Source organism: Coregonus clupeaformis, chromosome 1, assembly GCF_020615455.1.
Source record: "Coregonus clupeaformis isolate EN_2021a chromosome 1, ASM2061545v1, whole genome shotgun sequence".
NCBI lineage: Eukaryota > Metazoa > Chordata > Actinopteri > Salmoniformes > Salmonidae > Coregonus > Coregonus clupeaformis.
In genome coordinates this window covers 33,711,984-33,730,795 of record NC_059192.1, presented here as the reverse complement: position 1 = coordinate 33,730,795, position 18,812 = coordinate 33,711,984, and the positions used below count along the sequence as shown (strand labels likewise).

The 18,812-nt window shown below is 40.6% G+C and overlaps 1 protein-coding gene across 1 annotated transcript in view; it reads left to right on the top strand.

Annotated features, from left to right (window-relative positions):
• LOC121567117 overlaps positions 1-18,812 on the top strand; it is a 51,628-nt gene that overhangs the window by 28,110 nt on the left and 4,706 nt on the right. Inside the window, exons 12-25 of the mRNA XM_045219978.1 lie at positions 231-430; positions 1,089-1,128; positions 4,600-4,626; positions 4,945-5,145; positions 6,912-7,111; positions 7,770-7,809; positions 11,282-11,308; positions 11,624-11,824; positions 11,985-12,184; positions 12,691-12,765; positions 13,474-13,513; positions 17,002-17,028; positions 17,344-17,544; positions 17,705-17,904. Of these exons, the coding sequence (XP_045075913.1) occupies positions 231-430; positions 1,089-1,128; positions 4,600-4,626; positions 4,945-5,145; positions 6,912-7,111; positions 7,770-7,809; positions 11,282-11,308; positions 11,624-11,824; positions 11,985-12,184; positions 12,691-12,765; positions 13,474-13,513; positions 17,002-17,028; positions 17,344-17,544; positions 17,705-17,904 (1,679 nt within the window). The remainder of the gene's footprint in view (positions 1-230; positions 431-1,088; positions 1,129-4,599; positions 4,627-4,944; positions 5,146-6,911; positions 7,112-7,769; positions 7,810-11,281; positions 11,309-11,623; positions 11,825-11,984; positions 12,185-12,690; positions 12,766-13,473; positions 13,514-17,001; positions 17,029-17,343; positions 17,545-17,704; positions 17,905-18,812) is intronic.

Genomic DNA, 18,812 nt, shown 5'->3' with positions numbered 1-18,812 from the left:
GCGTTTTTCTGGATTTTTTTGTTGTTATTCTGTCTCTCACTGTTCAAATAAACCTACCATTAAAACTATAGACTGATCATTTCTTTGTCAGTGGGCAAACGTACAAAATCAGCAGGGGATCAAATACTTTTTTCCCTCACTGTATGTATCTAGCAAGAGGCTAATTATCTGAATGCTTTATTTGTTAGCTTTTTCTCATGCTAAACATTTTATTGTCACTTTCTAAACAGCTGGTAAACGTGTTGTTTTGGTGGTGCTGCATCATTCCTTCAACCCAGACTGCACAGTAACTAACAGTAGCATACTGGTGACCAGACATGATATACTAACAGTGGACTGTCTGTTCCATGAGAACCATGGACTACTGGACTGTCCTCGCAATAAAGAAGCAGTCGCTACGATTTGGAGGAGTCTAAACATACAGCCAAAGGTAATTTACCCTACCAACAACCTACATGTACTAAGGGTACATTTCTCTCATACTCCCCATGCATACTTTTGTAATGTTTTTTTATTGACCCATTCAAATGTTTCATATCACCTATACAGTATACAAATATGGAGCACAGATTTCACCTAAATGTTTTATTAGTCAGAGTCTGATAGTCTTAGAGTAATGGTTGCTAGTTAAATGTTAGTTTTTTACTGTATTTGATGCCACAATACAACTGAATGAGAAAATCAAACCGCTGTTTTTTATCTGTTTTTATATTTTATAAATTAGCAACAATTTCTAAAAACCTGTTTTTGCTTCGTCATTATGTGGCATTGTGTGTAGATTGTATTTTATTTAATTGAATACATTTTACATTTTTACATTTATAGTCATTTAGCAGACGCTCTTATCCAGAGCGACTTACAGGAGCAATTAGGGTTAAGTGCCTTGCTCAAGGGCACATCGACAGATTTTTCACCTAGTCGGCTTAGGGATTAGAACCAGCGACCTTTCGGTTACTGGCACAACGCTCTTAACCACTAAGCTACCTGCCGCCCCATGTCATACATGTAGTATCAACTCAGCTGCCTTGCATTTTCGCCTAATGTCCCAACACAGAATTTGCATGTCCTTTGTCATCTCATAACATCAGGTACAGGATCTGATGACTGAAGGGAGAAGCAAGATGACTGGTGAGTCTGATTTATACATCTCAGTGATTTTTTCCAAACAAGTGCAGAGACTGTCATTTTTGATTTCATATGAATTAAACATTTTAATTACTCTGCCATTTTTTAAGTCATGTCACCCCCGTCTTTGTCTTTTCCTAAATAAGTCTATTCAACACACCATCGTTGTTAGAATCTTGATATCACCAACAGAGTTTGTGTTATAAGCAGTTTTAGGAGGGAGGGCAAGTCAATTTCCCCCATTCCTCTTTTCCCCAACCCAACAGTTTACTGCCATCTGACAATGGCCCATCGAAACTACACCTAAACTATATCAAAACTAATTTCACACATAGGCCTATAGTAATAGATGAAGCCTAACAAATCAATACTATCTAGCTAGCTAAGTTTTTCTTCGTTGGACCTTTGTTTACAATGTATGCTATTTCAGTTTGTGTAGTTGTTGGTTTAGCTTTCTGTAACTTTGTAGAAAGTACGGTGTAATGAGCATGCTGTTTAATCAGCTTCATGATATACAGTGGGGAGAACAAGTATTTGATACACTGTCGATTTTGCAGGTTTTCCTACTTACAAAGCATGTAGAGGTCTGTAATTTTTATCATAGGTACACTTCAACTGTGAGAGACGGAATCTAAAACAAAAATTTAGAAAATCACATTGTATGATTTTTAAGTAATTAATTTGCATTTTATTGCATGACATAAGTGTTTGATACATCAGAAAAGCAGAACTTAATATTTGGTACAGAAACCTTTGTTTGCAATTACAGAGATCATATGTTTCCTGTAGGTCTTGACCAGGTTTGCACACACTGCAGCAGGGATTTTGGCCCACTCCTCCATACAGACCTTCTCCAGATCCTTCAGGTGTCGGGGCTGTCGCTGGGCAATACGGACTTTCAGCTCCCTCCAAAGATTTAAAGCTAAACTCCAGGATCTTGAGATGCTTCTTACGGAGCCACTCCTTAGTTGCCCTGGCTGTGTGTTTCGGGTCGTTGTCATGCTGGAAGACCCAGCCACGACCCATCTTCAATGCTCTTACTGAGGGAAGGAAGTTGTTGGCCAAGATCTCGCAATACATGGCCCCATCCATCCTCCCCTCAATACGGTGCAGTCGTCCTGTCCCCTTTGCAGAAAAGCATCCCCAAAGAATGATGTTTCCACCTCCATGCTTCACGGTTGGGATGGTGTTCTTGGGGTTGTACTCATCCTTCTTCTTCCTCCAAACACGGCGAGTAGAGTTTAGACCAAAAAGCTCAATTTTTGTCTCATCAGACCACAAGACCTTCTCCCATTCCTCCTCTGGATCATCCAGATGGTCATTGGCAAACTTCAGACGGGCCTGGACATGCGCTGGCTTGAGCAGGGGGACCTTGCGTGCGCTGCAGGATTTTAATCCATGACGGCGTAGTGTGTTACTAATGGTTTTCTTTGAGACTGTGGTCCCAGCTCTCTTCAGGTCATTGACCAGGTCCTGCCGTGTAGTTCTGGGCATATCCCTCACCTTCCTCATGATCATTAATGCCCCACGAGGTGAGATCTTGCATGGAGCCCCAGACCGAGGGTGATTGACCGTCATCTTGAACTTCTTCCATTTTCTAATAATTGCACCAACAGTTGTTGCCTTCTCACCAAGCTGCTTGCCTATTGTCCTGTAGCCCATCCCAACCTTGTGCAGGTCTACAATTTTATCCCTGATGTCCTTACACAGCTCTCTGGTCTTGGCCATTGTGGAGAGGTTGGAGTCTGTTTGATTGAGTGTGTGGACAGGTATCTTTTATACAGGTAACGAGTTCGAACAGGTGCAGTTAATACAGGTAATGAGTGAAGAACAGGAGGGCTTCTTAAAGAAAAACGAACAGGTCTGTGAGAGCCGGAATTCTTACTGGTTGGTAGGTGATCAAATACTTATGTCATGCAATAAAATGCAAATTAATTACTTAAAAATCATACAATGTGATTTTCTGGATTTTTGTTTTAGATTCCGTCTCTCACAGTTGAAGTGTAGCTATGATAAAAATGACAGACCTCTACATGCTTTGTAAGTAGGAAAACCTGTAAAATCGGCAGTGTATGAAATACTTGTTCTCCCCACTGTACCACACCTGTCAGGTGGATGGATTATCTTGGCAAAGCAGAAATGCTCCCAAACAGGGATCTTTAAAAATGTGTGCTCAAACTTTGAAAGAAATAAGCTTTCTGGGCATATGTAAAATTTCGGGGATCTTTTATTTCAGCTCATGAAACATGGGACCAACACTTTACATGTTGCGTTTATGTTTTTTGTTGAGTGTGCAGTATATCGTGCGTGCAACCAGTCCTTTAACAAAACTACCCCGACCAGAGGATACTATTGTCAATAGGCGCTAAAGGTAGTTAGCGTCTATGAATTGGCTAGATATAGCCTACCGATGATATGGTGTTATAAGACTGAATAATTTCAATATGTTTGGAGGAGTGTGTCTTTGGTAACCGGACAAGAGGTGCTCTTTTGAAATGGGGATGGATACAAGCCGAATGGAGTATCCTATGCACTGCAGGTAGGCCTACAGTGTGTGAATTGTGAGTAATACAAAAGCCTCACGAGTAGACCATTTAGAAACCTTTTATGGATACGCTACTTGGCTAATGGATGGCCAGGATAAGAAAGACACCAGACGCATTGCTTTTGAATCTAGCTTTCGTTATAGTAGGGTAAGGGTAGCCTACAAGGGCTCAATCGAAATGGAATACAAGCAATTCTTACAGGAAAATAACATAATTGTTTTTAAATATGAGTGTCACCGGATCATCTCATCTCTTCTTCCATGATGAGCAAATAGCCTACATGGAGGAGTTTTTACGCACATTCAAAATAATAACAGGATCTGGCTAAAATAATGTAGATTAGCCTAGATAGATGAAAATAGGATGGCCCCAAACTTGATCTTTTAATAAAGATTTATTTGAAAGTGGTCTGATGTGCCAAACCCTTTATGATAGTCTTGTCTACTTGGCGAATGCATTGGGCAGGACAAAAAAAGCGCCTTTATTGAGAGGAGTGGAGGCTATGCTTGTTTTTTAAATAAATGTTTTATCATAAACATTTAGTTTTTTTTGTTTCTAAATACGAGCTTTACTGGTACAAAAAGCACATCCCTCTTGTTCCATATGCAAGCGTTTTTAAGGACACACGTCAGATAATGCCACTCCTCACACCTCAGCGCAAGCAAGCTCATATAAAACAGGTAAATTACCAATCCTGGCGCTAGGGTTTGAAAACAGAAGAGTGACAGCATTAACAGGTCGAAATTGCAAATGAGCATGCATAAAATAGAGCCCAAGAAGTATTACTTTCAATTTCCAAAAATAAACACAACATTCTAATTTTAATACAGTCAATTTTTACTGGGAAGGAGAAAATAGAACAAAAATAATACTACTAAGTAACCTAATGATGTGTGTAGTAATGATTTCAAACTTTTTTTTTATACAGGCAAAATGGCAGAGTCCAGTTTTCATAGTAAGTCAACATGTTACTTTCTCAGATGCCATTGGGGGTTTTTTTCTTGCTTAAATATACTTGATCAAAAACTCCTTCATAGTGAGCTTTTGCAGTGCTTACACTTAGAATGTGAGCAAAATATCTGTAAGTGTGCCCATCATATGAAGGTCGATGTGTGGTCTAACATTTCATCAAAATATGTCAGTTATAAAGTTGTATGTTGTTACAAAAAAGTAGCCGAGCTGATACGCCACCTTTTTTACATAAACCAGCTGCACTAATGATCAAGGTCATGGAATTAACAATACAGGTTCCATCTGTAATATCCTGTTGCAGGTAATCCAAGGATGAGAAAATTCTTCACTGTTGTTAGTGGCAATACCTTGGCTTCTCATGAGGACTTTTTGAAACAACTCACCATGCAACAAGACTTTACTGAAGTGAGGACCCTGGAGGAGAGTGATGTCATCATGACTTTCTGTCCTATCGTCAGTCGTGCTGGGACTGATATTGAAGCAGCACTGAAGGAGATACCAAGTAAGAAGCAAAGTTATTGACATATACTGCGTATCTGAAATGTTTTATATCAAATCCATGTCAGTGTTGACCTACAGTGAGGGAAAAAAGTATTTGATCCCCTGCTGATTTTGTACATTTGCCCACTGACAAAGACATGATCAGTCTATAATTTTAATGGTAGGTTTATTTGAACAGTGAGAGACAGAATAACAACAAAAAAATCCAGAAAAATGCATGTCAAAAATGTTATAAATTGATTTGCATTTTAATGAGGGAAATAAGTATTTGACCCCTCTGCAAAACATGACTTAGTACTTGGTTGTAAAACCCTTGTTGGCAATCACAGAGGTCAGACGTTTCTTGTACTTGGCCACCAGGTTTGCACACATCTCAGGAGGGATTTTATCCCACTCCTCTTTGCAGATCTTCTCCAAGTCATTAAGGTTTCGAGGCTGACGTTTGGCAACTCTAACCTTCAGCTCCCTCCACAGATTTTCTATGGGATTAAGGTCTGGAGACTGGCTAGGCCACTCCAGGGCCTTAATGTGCTTCTTCCTGAGCCACTCCTTTGTTGCCTTGGCCGTGTGTTTTGGGTAATGGTCATGCTGGAATACCCATCCACGACCCATTTTCAATGCCCTGGCTGAGGGAAGGAGGTTCTCACCCAAGATTTGACGGTACATGGCCCCGTCCATCGTCCCTTTGATGCGGTGAAGTTGTCCTGTCCCCTTAGCAGAACCCCCCCCCCAAAGCATGTTTCCACCTCCATGTTTGACGGTGGGGATGGTGTTCTTGGGGTCATAGGCAGCATTCCTCCTCCTCCAAACACGGCGAGTTGAGTTGATGCCAAAGAGCTCGATTTTGGTCTCATCTGACCACAACACTTTCACCCAGTTCTCCTCTGAATCATTCAGATGTTCATTGGCAAACTTCATACGGGCCTGTATATGTGCTTTCTTGAGCAGGGGAACCTTGCGGGCGCTGCAGGATTTCAGTCCTTCACGGCGTAGTGTGTTACCAATTGTTTTCTTGGTGACTATGGTCCCAGCTGTCTTGAGATTACTGACAAGATCCTCCCGTGTAGTTCTGGGCTGATTCCTCACCGTTCTCATGATCATTGCAACTCCACGAGGTGAGAACTTGCATGGAGCCCCAGGCCGAGGGAGATTGACAGTTCTTTTGTGTTTCTTCCATTTGCGAATAATCGCACCAACTGTTGTCACCTTCTCACCAAGCTGCTTGGCGATGGTCTTGTAGCCCATTCCAGCCTTGTGTAGGGTCTACAATCTTGTCCCTGACATCCTTGGAGAGCTCTTTGGTCTTGGCCATGGTGTAGAGTTTGGAATCTGATTGATTGATTGCTTCTGTGGACAGGTGTCTTTTATACAGGTAACAAGCTGAGATTAGGAGCACTCCCTTTAAGAGTGTGCTCCTAATCTCAGCTTGTTACCTGTATAAAAGACACCTGGGAGCCAGAAATCTTTCTGATTGAGAGGGGGTCAAATACTTATTTCCCTCATTAAAATGCAAATCAATTTATAACATTTTTGACATGCGTTTTTCTGGATTTTTTTGTTGTTATTCTGTCTCTCACTGTTCAAATAAACCTACCATTAAAACTATAGACTGATCATTTCTTTGTCAGTGGGCAAACGTACAAAATCAGCAGGGGATCAAATACTTTTTTCCCTCACTGTATGTATCTAGCAAGAGGCTAATTATCTGAATGCTTTATTTGTTAGCTTTTTCTCATGCTAAACATTTTATTGTCACTTTCTAAACAGCTGGTAAACGTGTTGTTTTGGTGGTGCTGCATCATTCCTTCAACCCAGACTGCACAGTAACTAACAGTAGCATACTGGTGACCAGACATGATATACTAACAGTGGACTGTCTGTTCCATGAGAACCATGGACTACTGGACTGTCCTCGCAATAAAGAAGCAGTCGCTACGATTTGGAGGAGTCTAAACATACAGCCAAAGGTAATTTACCCTACCAACAACCTACATGTACTAAGGGTACATTTCTCTCATACTCCCCATGCATACTTTTGTAATGTTTTTTTATTGACCCATTCAAATGTTTCATATCACCTATACAGTATACAAATATGGAGCACAGATTTCACCTAAATGTTTTATTAGTCAGAGTCTGATAGTCTTAGAGTAATGGTTGCTAGTTAAATGTTAGTTTTTACTGTATTTGATGCCACAATACAACTGAATGAGAAAATCAAACCGCTGTTTTTTATCTGTTTTTATATTTTATAAATTAGCAACAATTTCTAAAAACTTGTTTTTGCTTCGTCATTATGTGGCATTGTGTGTAGATTGTATTTTATTTAATTGAATACATTTTACATTTTTACATTTATAGTCATTTAGCAGACGCTCTTATCCAGAGCGACTTACAGGAGCAATTAGGGTTAAGTGCCTTGCTCAAGGGCACATCGACAGATTTTTTCACCTAGTCGGCTTAGGGATTAGAACCAGCGACCTTTCGGTTACTGGCACAACGCTCTTAACCACTAAGCTACCTGCCGCCCCATGTCATACATGTAGTATCAACTCAGCTGCCTTGCATTTTCGCCTAATGTCCCAACACAGAATTTGCATGTCCTTTGTCATCTCATAACATCAGGTACAGGATCTGATGACTGAAGGGAGAAGCAAGATGACTGGTGAGTCTGATTTATACATCTCAGTGATTTTTTCCAAACAAGTGCAGAGACTGTCATTTTTGATTTCATATGAATTAAACATTTTAATTACTCTGCCATTTTTTAAGTCATGTCACCCCCGTCTTTGTCTTTTCCTAAATAAGTCTATTCAACACACCATCGTTGTTAGAATCTTGATATCACCAACAGAGTTTGTGTTATAAGCAGTTTTAGGAGGGAGGGCAAGTCAATTTCCCCCATTCCTCTTTTCCCCAACCCAACAGTTTACTGCCATCTGACAATGGCCCATCGAAACTACACCTAAACTATATCAAAACTAATTTCACACATAGGCCTATAGTAATAGATGAAGCCTAACAAATCAATACTATCTAGCTAGCTAAGTTTTTCTTCGTTGGACCTTTGTTTACAATGTATGCTATTTCAGTTTGTGTAGTTGTTGGTTTAGCTTTCTGTAACTTTGTAGAAAGTACGGTGTAATGAGCATGCTGTTTAATCAGCTTCATGATATACAGTGGGGAGAACAAGTATTTGATACACTGTCGATTTTGCAGGTTTTCCTACTTACAAAGCATGTAGAGGTCTGTAATTTTTATCATAGGTACACTTCAACTGTGAGAGACGGAATCTAAAACAAAAATTTAGAAAATCACATTGTATGATTTTTAAGTAATTAATTTGCATTTTATTGCATGACATAAGTGTTTGATACATCAGAAAAGCAGAACTTAATATTTGGTACAGAAACCTTTGTTTGCAATTACAGAGATCATATGTTTCCTGTAGGTCTTGACCAGGTTTGCACACACACTGCAGCAGGGATTTTGGCCCACTCCTCCATACAGACCTTCTCCAGATCCTTCAGGTGTCGGGGGCTGTCGCTGGGCAATACGGACTTTCAGCTCCCTCCAAAGATTTAAAGCTAAACTCCAGGATCTTGAGATGCTTCTTACGGAGCCACTCCTTAGTTGCCCTGGCTGTGTGTTTCGGGTCGTTGTCATGCTGGAAGACCCAGCCACGACCCATCTTCAATGCTCTTACTGAGGGAAGGAAGTTGTTGGCCAAGATCTCGCAATACATGGCCCCATCCATCCTCCCCTCAATACGGTGCAGTCGTCCTGTCCCCTTTGCAGAAAAGCATCCCCAAAGAATGATGTTTCCACCTCCATGCTTCACGGTTGGGATGGTGTTCTTGGGGTTGTACTCATCCTTCTTCTTCCTCCAAACACGGCGAGTAGAGTTTAGACCAAAAGCTCAATTTTTGTCTCATCAGACCACAAGACCTTCTCCCATTCCTCCTCTGGATCATCCAGATGGTCATTGGCAAACATCAGACGGGCCTGGACATGCGCTGGCTTGAGCAGGGGGACCTTGCGTGCGCTGCAGGATTTTAATCCATGACGGCGTAGTGTGTTACTAATGGTTTTCTTTGAGACTGTGGTCCCAGCTCTCTTCAGGTCATTGACCAGGTCCTGCCGTGTAGTTCTGGGCATATCCCTCACCTTCCTCATGATCATTAATGCCCCACGAGGTGAGATCTTGCATGGAGCCCCAGACCGAGGGTGATTGACCGTCATCTTGAACTTCTTCCATTTTCTAATAATTGCACCAACAGTTGTTGCCTTCTCACCAAGCTGCTTGCCTATTGTCCTGTAGCCCATCCCAACCTTGTGCAGGTCTACAATTTTATCCCTGATGTCCTTACACAGCTCTCTGGTCTTGGCCATTGTGGAGAGGTTGGAGTCTGTTTGATTGAGTGTGTGGACAGGTATCTTTTATACAGGTAACGAGTTCGAACAGGTGCAGTTAATACAGGTAATGAGTGAAGAACAGGAGGGCTTCTTAAAGAAAAACGAACAGGTCTGTGAGAGCCGGAATTCTTACTGGTTGGTAGGTGATCAAATACTTATGTCATGCAATAAAATGCAAATTAATTACTTAAAAATCATACAATGTGATTTTCTGGATTTTTGTTTTAGATTCCGTCTCTCACAGTTGAAGTGTAGCTATGATAAAAATGACAGACCTCTACATGCTTTGTAAGTAGGAAAACCTGTAAAATCGGCAGTGTATGAAATACTTGTTCTCCCCACTGTACCACACCTGTCAGGTGGATGGATTATCTTGGCAAAGCAGAAATGCTCCCAAACAGGGATCTTTAAAAATGTGTGCTCAAACTTTGAAAGAAATAAGCTTTCTGGGCATATGTAAAATTTCGGGGATCTTTTATTTCAGCTCATGAAACATGGGACCAACACTTTACATGTTGCGTTTATGTTTTTGTTGAGTGTGCAGTATATCGTGCGTGCAACCAGTCCTTTAACAAAACTACCCCGACCAGAGGATACTATTGTCAATAGGCGCTAAAGGTAGTTAGCGTCTATGAATTGGCTAGATATAGCCTACCGATGATATGGTGTTATAAGACTGAATAATTTCAATATGTTTGGAGGAGTGTGTCTTTGGTAACCGGACAAGAGGTGCTCTTTTGAAATGGGGATGGATACAAGCCGAATGGAGTATCCTATGCACTGCAGGTAGGCCTACAGTGTGTGAATTGTGAGTAATACAAAAGCCTCACGAGTAGACCATTTAGAAACATTTTATGGATAGGCTACTTGGCTAATGGATGGCCAGGATAAGAAAGACACCAGACGCATTGCTGTTGAAACTAGCTTTCGTTATAGTAGGGTAAGGGTAGCCTACAAGGGCTCAATCGAAACGGAATACAAGCAATTCTTACAGGAAAATAACATAATTGTTTTTAAATATGAGTGTCACCGGATCATCTCATCTCTTCTTCCATGATGAGCATATAGCCTACATGGAGGAGTTTTTACGCACATTCAAAATAATAACAGGATCTGGCTAAAATAATGTAGATTAGCCTAGATAGATGAAAATAGGATGGCCCCAAACTTGATCTTTTAATAAAGATTTATTTGAAAGTGGCCTGATGTGCCAAACCCTTTATGATAGTCTTGACTACTTGGCGAATGCATTGGGCAGGACAAAAAAAAACGCCTTTATTGAGAGGAGTGGAGGCTATGCTTGGTTTTTTAATAAATGTTTTATCAAAAACATTTAGTTTTTTATGTTTCTAAATACAAGCTTTACTGGTACAAAAAACACATCCCTCTTGTTCCATATGCAAGCGTTCTTAAGGACACACGTCAGATATTGCCACCCCTCACACCTCAGCGCAAGCAAGCTCATATAAAACAGGTAAATCACCAATCCTGGCGCTAGGGTTTGAAAACAGAAGAGTGACAGCTTTAACAGTTCGAAATTGCAAATGAGCATGCATAAAATAGAGCCCAAGAAGTATTACTTTCAATTTCCAAAAATAAACACAACATTCCAATTTTAATACAGACAATTTTTACTGGGAAGGAGAAAATATAACAAAAATAATACTACTAAGTAACCTAATGATGTGTGTAGTAATGATTTCAAACTTTTTTTTATACAGGCAAAATGGCAGAGTCCAGTGTTCATGGTAAGTCAACATGTTACTTTCTCAGATGGCATTGGGTTTTTTTCTTGCTTAAATGTACTTTATCAAAAACTCCTTCATAGTGAGCTTTTGAAGTGCTTACACTTAGAATGTGAGCAAAATATCTGTGATTGTGCCCATCATATGAAGGTCGATGTGTGGTCTAACATTTCATCAAAATATGTCAATTATAAAGTTGTATGTTGTTACAAAAAGTAGCCGAGCTGATACGCCACCTTTTTTACATAAACCAGCTGCACTAATGATCAAGGTCATGGAATTAACAATACAGGTTCCATCTTTAATATCCTGTTGCAGGTAATCCAAGGATGAGAAAATTCTTCACTGTTGTTAGTGGCAATACCTTGGCTTCTCATAAGGACTTTTTGAAACAACTCACTATGCAACGAGACTTTACTGAAGTGAGGACCCTGGAGGAGAGTGATGTCATCATGACTTTCTGTCCTATCGTCAGTCATGCTGGGACTGATATTGAAGCAGCACTGCAGGAGATACCAAGTAAGAAGCAAAGTTATTGACATATACTGCGTATCTGAAATGTTTTATATCAAATCCATGTCAGTGTTGACCTATGTATCTAGCAAGAGGCTAATTATCTGAATGCTTTATTTGTTAGCTTTTTCTCATGCTAAACATTTTATTGTCACTTTCTAAACAGCTGGTAAACGTGTTGTTTTGGTGGTGCTGCATTATTCCTTCAACCCAGACTGCACAGTACCTAACAGTAGCAGACTGGTGACCAGACATGATATACTAACAGTGGACTGTCTGTTCCATGAGAACCATGGACTACTGGACTGTCCTCGCAATAAAGAAGCAGTCGCTACGATTTGGAGGAGTCTAAACATACAGCCAAAGGTAATTTACCCTACCAACAACCTACATGTACTAAGGGTACATTTCTCTCATACTCCCCATGCATACTTTTGTAATGTTTTTTTATTGACCCATTCAAATGTTTCAAATCACCTATACAGTATACAAATATGAAGAAGCACATATTTCCCAAAAACATTTTACTAGTCGGGTTCTGATAGTCTTAGAGTAATGGTTGCTGGTTAAATGTTAGTTTTTTTTACTGTATTTGATGCCACAAAACAACTTAATGAGAAAATGAAACAGCAGTTTTTTATCTGTTTTTTCTTTTTCATAAATTAGCAAAAATGTCTAAAACCTGTTTTTGCTTTGTCATTATCGGGCATTGTGTGCAGATTGACGAGGAAAATTGTTTATTTAATCAATTTTAGAATAAGGCTGTAACGTAACAAAATGTGAAAAAGGTCAAGGGGTCTGAATACTTTCCCAATGCACTGTACTAGACCAGACATGATATACTAACAATGGACTGTCTGTTCCATGAGAAGCAGAGACTACTGGACTTTCCTCAGAATAAAGAAGCAGTTGCTACGATTTGGAGGAGTCTAAACATACAGTCAAAGGTAATTTACCCTACCAACAACCTACATGTACTGAGGGTACATTTCTCTCATACTTCCCACGCATGCTTTTGTAATGTTTTTTTATTGACCCATTCAAATGTTTCATATCACCTATACAGTATACAAATATGGAGAAGAACTGATTTCCCAAAAACATTTTACTAGTTGGTTTCTGATAGTCTTAGAGTAATGGTTGCTAGTTAAATGTTAGTTTTTTTTACTGTATTTGATGCCACAAAACAACTGAATGAGAAAATCAAACCGCTGTTTTTTATCTGTTTTTATATTTTATAAATTAGCAACAATTTCTAAAAACCTGTTTTTACTTCGTCATTATGTGGCATTGTGTGTAGATTGTGTGTAGAATTTATTTAATAAATTTTAGAATAAGGCTGTAACGTAACAAAATGTGAAAAAGGTCAAGGGGTCTGAATACTTTCCCAATGCACTGTACTAGAAGAGAAGTAGAATCGGATAAAGCAAAGTCACAGATAAATGGAGGTTACAAAAAATTTAAACATTGAACATGGTGAGACAGACTTTTAATAATCACATAATCATTATTTAATTATAAACACTGTTACAGTAGAATTTCCATAATTTCTCATACTGTACTATCATACATGTAGTATCACCTCAGCTGCCTTGCATTTTCGCCTAATGTCCCAACACAGAATTTGCATGTCCTTTGTCATCTCATAACATCAGGTACAGGATCGGATGACTGAATGGAGAAGCAAGATGACTGGTGAGTCTGATCTATAAATCTCAGTGATTTTTTCCAAACAAGTGCAGAGACTGTCATTTTTGATTTCATATGAATTAAACATTTTAATTACTCTGCCATTTTTTAAGTCATGTCACCCCCGTAGTTTGTCTTTTCCTAAATAAGTATATTCAACACACCATCGTTGTTAGAATCTTGATATCACCAACAGAGTTTGTGTTATAAGCAGTTTTAGGAAGGAGGGCAAGTCAATTTCCCCCATTCCTCTTTTCCCCAACCCAACAGTTTACTGCCATCTGACAATGGCCCATCGAAACTACACCTAAACTATATCAAAACTAATTTCACACATAGGCCTATAGTAATAGATGAAGCCTAACAAATCAATGCTATCTAGCTAGCTAAGTTTTGCTTCGTTGGACCTTCGTTTACAATGTATGCTATTTCAGTTTGTGTAGTTGTTGGTTTAGCTTTCTGTAACTTTGTAGAAAGTACGGTGTAATGAGCATGCTGTTTAATCAGCTTCATGATATACAGTGGGGAGAACAAGTATTTGATACACTGTCGATTTTGCAGGTTTTCCTACTTACAAAGCATGTAGAGGTCTGTAATTTTTATCATAGGTACACTTCAACTGTGAGAGACGGAATCTAAAACAAACATTTAGAAAATCACATTGTATGATTTTTAAGTAATTAATTTTCATTTTATTGCATGACATAAGTATTTGATACATCAGAAAAGCAGAACTTAATATTTGGTACAGAAACCTTTGTTTGCAATTACAGAGATCATATGTTTCCTGTAGGTCTTGACCAGGTTTGCACACACTGCAGCAGGGATTTTGGCCCACTCCTCCATACAGACCTTCTCCAGATCCTTCAGGTGTCGGGGCTGTCGCTGGGCAATACGGACTTTCAGCTCCCCTCCAAAGATTTTCTATTGGGTTCAGGTCTGGAGACTGGCTAGGCCACTCCAGGATCTTGAGATGCTTCTTACGGAGCCACTCCTTAGTTGCCCTGGCTGTGTGTTTCGGGTCGTTGTCATGCTGGAAGACCCAGCCACGACCCATCTTCAATGCTCTTACTGAGGGAAGGAGGTTGTTGGCCAAGATCTCGCAATACATGGCCCCATCCATCCTCCCCTCAATACGGTGCAGTCGTCCTGTCCCCTTTGCAGAAAAGCATCCCCAAAGAATGATGTTTCCACCTCCATGCTTCACGGTTGGGATGGTGTTCTTGGGGTTGTACTCATCCTTCTTCTTCCTCCAAACACGGCGAGTGGAGTTTAGACCAAAAAGCTCAATTTTTATCTGATCAGACCACAAGACCTTCTCCCATTCCTCCTCTGGATCACCCAGATGGTCATTGGCAAACATCAGACGGGCCTGGACATGCGCTGGCTTGAGCAGGGGGACCTTGCGTGCGCTGCAGGATTTTAATCCATGACGGCGTAGTGTGTTACTAATGGTTTTCTTTGAGACTGTGGTCCCAGCTCTCTTCAGGTCATTGACCAGGTCCTGCCGTGTAGTTCTGGGCTCATCCCTCACCTTCCTCATGATCATTGATGCCCCACGAGGTGAGATCTTGCATGGAGCCCCAGACCGAGGGTGATTGACCGTCATCTTGAACTTCTTCCATTTTCTAATAATTGCACCAACAGTTGTTGCCTTCTCACCAAGCTGCTTGCCTATTGTCCTGTAGCCCATCCCAACCTTGTGCAGGTCTACAATTTTATCCCTGATGTCCTTACACAGCTCTCTGGTCTTGGCCATTGTGGAGAGGTTGGAGTCTGTTTGAGTGTGTGGACAGGTATCTTTTATACAGGTAACGAGTTCAAACAGGTGCAGTTAATACAGGTAATGAGTGAAGAACAGGAGGGCTTCTTAAAGAAAAACGAACAGGTCTGTGAGAGCCGGAATTCTTACTGGTTGGTAGGTGATCAAATACTTATGTCATGCAATAAAATGCAAAATAATTAAAAATCATACAATGTGATTTTCTGGATTTTTGTTTTGGATTCCGTCTCTCACAGTTGAAGTGTAGCTATGATAAAAATGACAGACCTCTACATGCTTTGTAAGTAGGAAAACCTGTAAAATCGGCAGTGTATGAAATACTTGTTCTCCCCACTGTACCACACCTGTCAGGTGGATGGATTATCTTGGCAAAGCAGAAATGCTCCCAAACAGGGATCTTAAAAAATGTGTGCTCAAACTTTGAGAGAAATAAGCTTTCTGGGCATATGTAAAATTTCTGGGATCTTTTATTTCAGCACATGAAACATGGGACCAACACTTTACATGTTGTGTTTATATTTTTGTTGAGTGTGCAGTATATCGTGCGTGCAACCAGTCCTTTAACAAAACTACCCCGACCAGAGGATACTATTGTCAATAGGCGCTAAAGGTAGTTAGCGTCTATGAATGGGCTAGATATAGCCTACCGATGATATGGTGTTAGAAGACTGAATAATTTCAATATGTTTGGAGGAGTGTGTCTTTGGTAACCAGAAAAGAGGCGCTCTTTTGAAATGTGGATGGATACAAGCCGAATGGAGTATCCTATGCACTGCAGGTAGGCCTACAGTGTGAATTGTGAATAATACAAAAGCTTCACGAGTAGACCATTTAGAAACCTTTTATGGATAGGCTACTTGGCTAATGGATGGCCAGGATAAGAAAGACACCAGATGCATTGCTGTTGAAACTAGCTTTCGTTATAGTAGGGTAAGGGTAGCCTACAAGGGCTCAATCGAAACGGAATACAAGCAATTCTTACAGGAAAATAACATAATTGTTTTTAAATATGAGTGTCACCGGATCGTCTCATCTCTTCTTCCATGATGAGCATATAGCCTACATGGAGGAGTTTTTACGCACATTCAAAATAATAACAGGATCTGGCTAAAATAATGTAGATTAGCCTAGATAGATGAAAATAGGATGGCCCCAAACTTGATCTTTTAATAAAGATTTATTTGAAAGTGGTCTGATGTGCCAAACCCTTTATGATAGTCTTGTCTACTTGGCGAATGCATTGGGCAGGACCAAAAAAAAAGCCTTTATTGAGAGGAGTGGAGGCTATGCTTGGTTTTTTAATAAATGTTTTATCAAAAACATTTAGTTTTTTATGTTTCTAAATACAAGCTTTACTGGTACAAAAAGCACATCCCTCTTGTTCCATATGCAAGCGTTTTTAAGGACACACGTCAGATAATGCCACCCCTCACACCTCAGCGCAAGCAAGCTCATATAAAACAGGTAAATTACCAATCCTGGCGCTAGGGTTTGAAAACAGAAGAGTGACAGCTTTAACAGGTCGAAATTGCAAATGAGCATGCATAAAATAGAGCCCAAGAAGTATTACTTTCAATTTCCAAAAATAAACACAACATTCTAATTTTAATACAGTCAATTTTTACTGGGAAGGAGAAAATAGAACAAAAATAATACTACTAAGTAACCTAATGATGTGTGTAGTAATGATTTCAAACTTTTTTTTATACAGGCAAAATGGCAGAGTCCAGTGTTCATAGTAAGTCAACATGTTACGTTCTCAGATGCCATTGGGGTTTTTTCTTGCTTAAATGTACTTGATCAAAAACTCCTTCATAGTGAGCTTTTGCAGTGCTTACACTTAGAATGTGAGCAAAATATCTGTAAGTGTGCCCATCATATGAAGGTCGATGTGTGGTCTAACATTTCATCAAAATATGTCAGTTATAAAGTTGTATGTTGTTACAAAAAGTAGCCGAGCTGATACGCCACCTTTTTTACATAAACCAGCTGCACTAATGATGAAGGTCATGGAATTAACAATAAAGGTTCCATCTTTAATATCCTGTTGCAGGTAATCCAAGGATGAGAAAATTCTTCACTGTTGTTAGTGGCAATACCTTGGCTTCTCATAAGGACTTTTTGAAACAACTCACCATGCAACGAGACTTTACTGAAGTGAGGACCCTGGAGGAGAGTGATGTCATCATGACTTTCTGTCCTATCGTCAGTCGTGCTGGGACTGATATTGAAGCAGCACTGAAGGAGATACCAAGTAAGAAGCAAAGTTATTGACATATACTGCGTATCTGAAATGTTTTATATCAAATCCATGTCAGTGTTGACCTATGTATCTAGCAAGAGGCTAATTATCTGAATGCTTTATTTGTTAGCTTTTTCTCATGCTAAACATTTTATTGTCACTTTCTAAACAGCTGGTAAACGTGTTGTTCTGGTGGTGCTGCATCATTACTTCAACCCAGACTGCACAGTACCTAACAGTAGCAGACTGGTGACCAGACATGATATACTAACAGTGGACTGTCTGTTCCATGAGAACCATGGACTACTGGACTGTCCTCGCAATAAAGAAGCAGTCGCTACGATTTGGAGGAGTCTAAACATACAGCCAAAGGTAATTTACCCTACCAACAACCTACATGTACTAAGGGTACTGTCACACCCTGGCTCTGGGGACTCTATATGTTGAGCCAGGGTGTGTAGTTTCTATGTGTTCTTGTTCTATGTCACAGTCTAGTATTGTATTTCTGTGTTGGCCAGAGTGGTTCCCAATCAGAGGCAACGAGTGTCAGCTGTAGCTGGTTGTCTCTGATTGGGAGCCATATTTATACAGGCTGTTTTCCCACAATAGTTGTGGGATCTTGTTCCAGTTGGTTTTGTGTTTGTACCGTGGACTTCACGTATCGTTTGTTGTTTTGTTTATTCGTGTGTGCACTTTAATTAAATAAGATGTACAAATCTCACGCTGCGCCTTGGTCTACTCCCTTCGACGATCGTGACAGAAGATCCCACCATACCAGGACCAAGCAGCGTGTCCAGGAGCAGGCAGCCTGGAAGTGGGAGCAGATAATGGACGGGCAGGGGTCCTGGACCTGGGAGGAAATCCAGGCCGGGATGGATCGCCGTCCATGGAGGGAGACGGTAGAGGCGCGACGGAGAGAGGAGCAACGGCGTCAACAGGGTCGTCGTCGGACGGACGAGAGGCAACCCCAAAACATTTTTAGGGGGGGGCACACGGCATGGGCGACGGGGCAGCAGGAGGCAGCTACAGGGCGTATTAGGAGGTTAGGTGAGGAGGCCACCAGGTTAAGGGGGCTATTGGTGCAGAGGGAGCAGGAGTTAATGGTGCAGAGGGTGGAGCTATTGGAGGCGATAAGGGAGAAGGTGAGAGTAGAGGCACGGCGAGAGGATCTATGTAGGCAGCTGAGGGAGCGGAGGGTTATGACGAAACCCAGTCCCGCTCCTCACACCAAGCAAGTGGTGTGCGTCACCAGTCCGGTCCGGCCCGTTCCTGCTCCCCGC